General features: G+C 38.8%; 1 protein-coding gene across 1 annotated transcript; it reads left to right on the top strand.

Moving 5' to 3' along the window:
- Nucleotides 1-1,932: 1,932 nt before the first annotated feature.
- On the top strand, nucleotides 1,933-3,282 carry LOC135679986 (putative UPF0496 protein 2). The gene has a single exon (XM_065193961.1). The coding sequence runs from the start codon at nucleotides 1,997-1,999 to the stop codon at nucleotides 3,095-3,097; it is 1,101 nt and encodes a 366-aa protein (XP_065050033.1). The 5' UTR covers nucleotides 1,933-1,996; the 3' UTR covers nucleotides 3,098-3,282.
- Nucleotides 3,283-5,962: the final 2,680 nt, after the last annotated feature.

The raw sequence follows: 5,962 nt of genomic DNA on the forward strand, positions 1-5,962 counted from the left end.
CGGTAGAGAAAGAGAGAGAGAGAGATAGAGAGAGAAGAAGAAATCGAATAGGGTTGAAAAGATGAGGAAAATGCCGCGTCTAAACAATGAGATCGTCAGGTCTCTTATGTGTACAACGGCTTCGTTTCATGGCGATGTGGCTCTCTTTTCTCCCTTGTCTTGTAAGCAAGCGTCTGCTTTCCTCTTCTCGGTCCCCTTCTTCTTGCACACAAAGAGAGAGAGAGAGAGAGAGAGAGAGAGAGAGAGAGTGTGGCCTTTCTCTTTCTCGCCTTTAGCGTGAACACTGCAACTGATGCTTTCTAGCTTTGAACTTATTGCATGACTGATACATCAGTTGATGAATACATCATGAAGGCTTACATGCCTTTTGGGTGAAAGCTTCAACTGCAGAAGACAACAAAATGTGGTGGAATTTGAAGCCTTTTCCTCATGCAAATCCAACTTCAGCAACTTTTTACCATCTTTTTAATTTGTTCTGTAATATTTTCTTTGTATCATTATATATACATATATAGTTTATTTATGTAGACAAAATTTATACGGAAGTTTAAGATAAAGATACAGAAGGCTAAAGTCTCCTTTCTGTTGTCTTACTTGCTCCCCAAGCAAACATGCTCATCTTCTTGGGATCCTTAGGCCTCAGCTGCAATATTTCCTTGCCTCTTCGTTCTTCCGACAGGTAAAGAGTTTCTTCCCATGACGAGCCCATTAAACGTCAATGAGGAGTACAAGAAGACCCTCAGAACGAAATCTTTCGTCGACATGTGCTCCAAAGTCCATCAACAGCTCCGGCGGACCATCTCATCTTCCGAGGACGATGATGGTGATAAGGATGAGGCGAGTCATCGTCCAACCGTATCATACACTTCTTGCAGAGAGAGAGAGAGAGAGAGAGAGAGGCCTTTCTCTTTCTCGCCTTTCGCGTGCAACATTGCAACTGATGCTTTCTAGCTTTGAACTTATTGCATGACTGATAAATCAGTTGATGAATACATCATGAAGGCTTACATGCGTTTTGGGTGAAAGCTTCAACTGCAGAAGACAACAAAATGTGGTGGAATTTGATTCCTTTTCCTCATGCAAATCCAACTTCAGCAACTTTTTACCATCTTTTTAATTTGTTCTATAATATTTTCTTTCTATGATTATATATACATATATAGTTTATTTATGTAGACAAAATTTATACGGAAGCTTAAGATAAAGATACAGAAGGCTAAAGTCTCCTTTCTGTTGTCTTACTTGCTCCCCATGCAAACATGCTCATCTTATTGGGATCCTTAGGCCTCAGCGGCAATCTTTCCTTGCCTCTTCGTTCTTCCGACAGGTGAAGAGCTTCTTCCCATGACGAGCCCATTAAACGTCAATGAGGAGTACAAGAAGACCCTCAGAACGAAATCTTTCGTCGACATGTGCTCCAAAGTCCATCAACAGCTCCGGCGGACCATCTCATCTTCCGAGGACGATGATGGTGATAAGGATGAGGCGAGTCATCGTCCAACCGTATCATACACTTCTTGCAGAGAGAGAGAGAGAGAGAGAGAGAGAGAGGCCTTTCTCTTTCTCGCCTTTCGCGTGCAACATTGCAACTGATGCTTTCTAGCTTTGAACTTATTGCATGACTGATAAATCAGTTGATGAATACATCATGAAGGCTTACATGCGTTTTGGGTGAAAGCTTCAACTGCAGAAGACAACAAAATGTGGTGGAATTTGATTCCTTTTCCTCATGCAAATCCAACTTCAGCAACTTTTTACCATCTTTTTAATTTGTTCTATAATATTTTCTTTCTATGATTATATATACATATATAGTTTATTTATGTAGACAAAATTTATACGGAAGCTTAAGATAAAGATACAGAAGGCTAAAGTCTCCTTTCTGTTGTCTTACTTGCTCCCCAAGCAAACATGCTCATCTTATTGGGATCCTTAGGCCTCAGCGGCAATCTTTCCTTGCCTCTTCGTTCTTCCGACAGGTGAAGAGCTTCTTCCCATGACGAGCCCATTAAACGTCAATGAGGAGTACAAGAAGACCCTCAGAACGAAATCTTTCATCGACATGTGCTCCAAAGTCCATCAACAGCTCCGGCGGACCATCTCATCTTCCGAGGACGATGATGGTGATAAGGATGAGGCGAGTCATCGTCCAACCGTATCATACACTAAACACTCCGAGTTCCTTCTCGAGCTCAGTCAAGAATCTGTTGTCGAAGCAGCCACGGCCACCATTGATGGCTGCAGCGCCTACCTCTATCTCCACTCCCTACTCCTCGAGTATTTTGATGTCACATTCAGGGCGTGCACGGCGTGCACTAATGTTTTGGCATCCATCAACCGCGCCAGAGAACGCCACCGGTCCATTCGCCATCTTCTCATCAAACTGTCATCTACTTGTTTATTTGATGGTGATTGCACCGAGTTCGACCGTCTTGCTTCCCTTCTCCAGCTAGATAATCCGCTCCACCCACAGAATCTTGCCAACTTTCACTCTGTGCAGTCCCATTGTAGTCTTCTGATGCAGCAACTGGCAAGAGCTCATCGAGGAATCCTCAGAAGGCTGAGATTTGTCCGGCTAACCAAGAAGGCCACCGGAATCGTAATGATCAGTACATGCAGCGTCGCCTTGGTGGTCGCAGTGGTCATCGCGGTGCACACGGTGATCGGTTTCGGAGTCGTGGCGGCGGCAGCTCCGGTGGTGATGGCGACAAGGCCACGGGCGGGGATGAGGTGGGTGAGGACCGAGAGAGCGAGGGATTTGGGAAGGCTGGGCGCGCAGGTGGACGCAGCGGCCAAGGGTGCGTACATCGTGGGGAGGGACTTGGACACGGTGAGCCGAATGGTACGGCGGGTGCAAGACGAGGTGGAGCACGAGCAGGAGGTGGCGAGGATGGCGTTGAGGGCCAGGGAGCGGCAGCTCGTGAGGGAGGTGGCCAGGGTGGTGGAAGGCGGGGCGGCGGGTATGGAAGCGCAGATGGAGGAGTTGGAGGAGCATGTCTGCTTGTGCTTGATCACCATCAACAGGAGCAGGAGGATGGTGGCACAGGAGATGATGGAAGGTGGTGCTGAGCCTGCAGTGGCCAACGCAATGGCTTGATTCTCTCTTTCTTTCAGGTCTCTCTAACTTTGAAGAATTTGTTCTTCATTAGAGATAGCCGATTGAATAATGATTTCAATCATAGAACATGATTTCCTTTCCGAGTGTTGTGATAGAGTTTGAACTCTTTCCACCATTACAGCTCGAACATGAGCTCTTTTCGCATGTAACAACTGTACACTTTGAACTCGTCAATACTTGACCTAAGCAATTGATAGCATAAAACCTGAAAGTTACCTGCTAATCAGAGAGCAAGTGAGAGAAGGAAGCATAGGATCAAACTAATAGCTTTTTCCACACTTAAAATATAAAAAACAAGCGATTAAGACCGAGACAAAATCTTTATCAGTTAAACACATATAATTATCTAACAGAATGTAAAAGATGGTGAAAAACAACTTACTGCAAAATTCTGCCAACACTGAACTCTGAAGAATTGCTACTATGATTGGAGTAAAAAAGGAAAAAGGAAACTTTTAGGAGACTAACCATACAAAAGCAACAAGGAGTAAGAAAACAAAAACAATTAACAATTAACAACCATTTGCAACATTGTATTCCTATCTTATACATTACAACAATTAACAACCTTATTACCCAAAGACTAGTAAATAACTAAATCCATAAAGTGAGATAGACACCCCTAGAGCCAAGCTAGCATATTATGATATAATGTTGAACCAATTATGTGAACAGATGATCCAAATTCTAATAGCTCTTCAATACCTTGAAAAATGATCTATGAACGAGGAGGTTGATGAGTCAGTTAGGCAATATATCCATTTTTTATGATCCATAACTTTAAATCAATAAATCTTAGGTCCATCTATAGGGCATTCGTTCACAATCATGCTCTAATAATTCTTAATAATCAAGCTTTTGACCTTAACAATAAATTCCTATAATCTACTAGAAATTCACAAACATGAATAATGAGCCAAGGAGTTCAATTTACTAACAATTTGGGAAAATAACTAGAAGACTTTAATGATTAGTTTGACCCAAATGAATTTGTTGATGAGTTAGATAGTATGGAAGACTACTTTGAGTAGTATAAAACGATTAATATTGAATGTATACGATTTGTAAAAATAAAACTAATAAGACCGCTAAGAAATATTGGTAACATATCCAACATAGTCTTGAACAAAATGAACTAGAAATTGAAGATGCCTATGTTAATATTGTCTATATTATTATTTCTATGTCTCGTAATTCTAATGAATGGAAAAGGATAAGTATTTTCAAACTTTTATATGAAATAAGAAAAGAACTTACAAGTTAGTTATAGATAGGGGTAGCACAAAGAACTTACAACATGGTCTCAAAACATGCATTCAAAAGATTAAATTTTAAGGTAGAGTCATATCCGATCCCATTTAAAGTAGTCTGAGTTGACAAAACTGCTTTGCCATGATTGAGAGATGTCTGGTACTAATTAAAATGGGTGATTACCATAATGAGATTTATTGTGACATCCTACAAATAGAAGTAGCCCACATTCTTTTAGATCGACCTTAGTTGTATGACCCTAATGTTACCAATCATGGAAGAGAAAACACGTATGTTACCAATCTTTTAGATCGAAGTAGCCCACATTCGGTATAAGGGCAAAAACATTATCCTATGACTAGTAAAATCATAAAAAAATAATAAATCAGTAACTCCTAAGTCTCTTCTACAAGCCTCAACCACTAAGAGACCACTTATTAGATTATAAATATTTTAAAATAGAGAGCTTAGACAATAAAGAAATTCCTAGGCCTTGCACTTGTCAAATTGCCAAAACTCGCAAATACACCCTATTACTCATTCAACATTCACAATGGCAAGATATGAGTTCCGATTTTGCCTTTTAGACTTTTAAAAATGGCCTATGATCATTACTCTATTCTGATTAATTTTTATAGATTTTTAAAAATAACCCACTTTATCCTATGTAATAAGACAATGATATCTCATACATTGCTAAATTATTTCTTTGATAAAATAATTAAATTACTTGGCTTTTCTCAACATAAGGATGTGAAATTTGTTAGGTATTTTTGAAAAAATTTATAGAAATTATTTGATACAATATTGAATTTCTCTTCAGCCTTTTACCCTTAGATTAATGGTCAAGTTAAGGTTGTTAACCATTCTTTAGGACATCATCTTAGATATTTAGTTAGGAAGAAATCGAGAGACTAGGACTAAACCTTACTCCTTGCCTGATCGGAAAAAGACCATTTGAAGTTATCCTCAGCTATACTCCTTATACACCCATTGATCTTGCACTCCTTATGCTTAGCTATTATGCTTCCAACCCACTCTTTCACTCAATATATTCATGATTTGCATACTGATATTGAACATAAAATTGTCTTGATTAATAAAAGTTACAAACTTACATATTATAGAAGTCAAAAGTTTTAAGTTGATGATTATGTCTTTATTCACATTCGTCCTAAGAGATCTTTTAAAAACTTATTCAAAAAGTTACATGTCCAAGCCATTAGTCCTTTTCTAATTATCTAAAAACTAAAATTTAATGCATATATGCTCGATTTACCTTCTGACTTAAATATTAATTTGGTTTTTAATGTTGAGGATTTAACTCCATAGCATAGTTATTTTTAAGCCATCTTCTCTATTTATCGATGTTCGTATATGTAATAATTCTCCTAAAACATTAATTCTCCCATATCACAAGGATGATACAAAGGTCATTCTCAATTATCACCTTATTATATATGCTATTAATATTACTTAATACTTTCTTATCAAGTGATATAATCATCCAGCTACAAATACCACTTTGCTTATTTTGGAAGAACTTCATAACTTTACACTAGACTTATTGAAGTAGTAACTTACATATCACTA

This window comes from Musa acuminata, chromosome BXJ1-7 (assembly GCF_036884655.1).
Source record: "Musa acuminata AAA Group cultivar baxijiao chromosome BXJ1-7, Cavendish_Baxijiao_AAA, whole genome shotgun sequence".
NCBI classification, from domain to species: domain Eukaryota; kingdom Viridiplantae; phylum Streptophyta; class Magnoliopsida; order Zingiberales; family Musaceae; genus Musa; species Musa acuminata.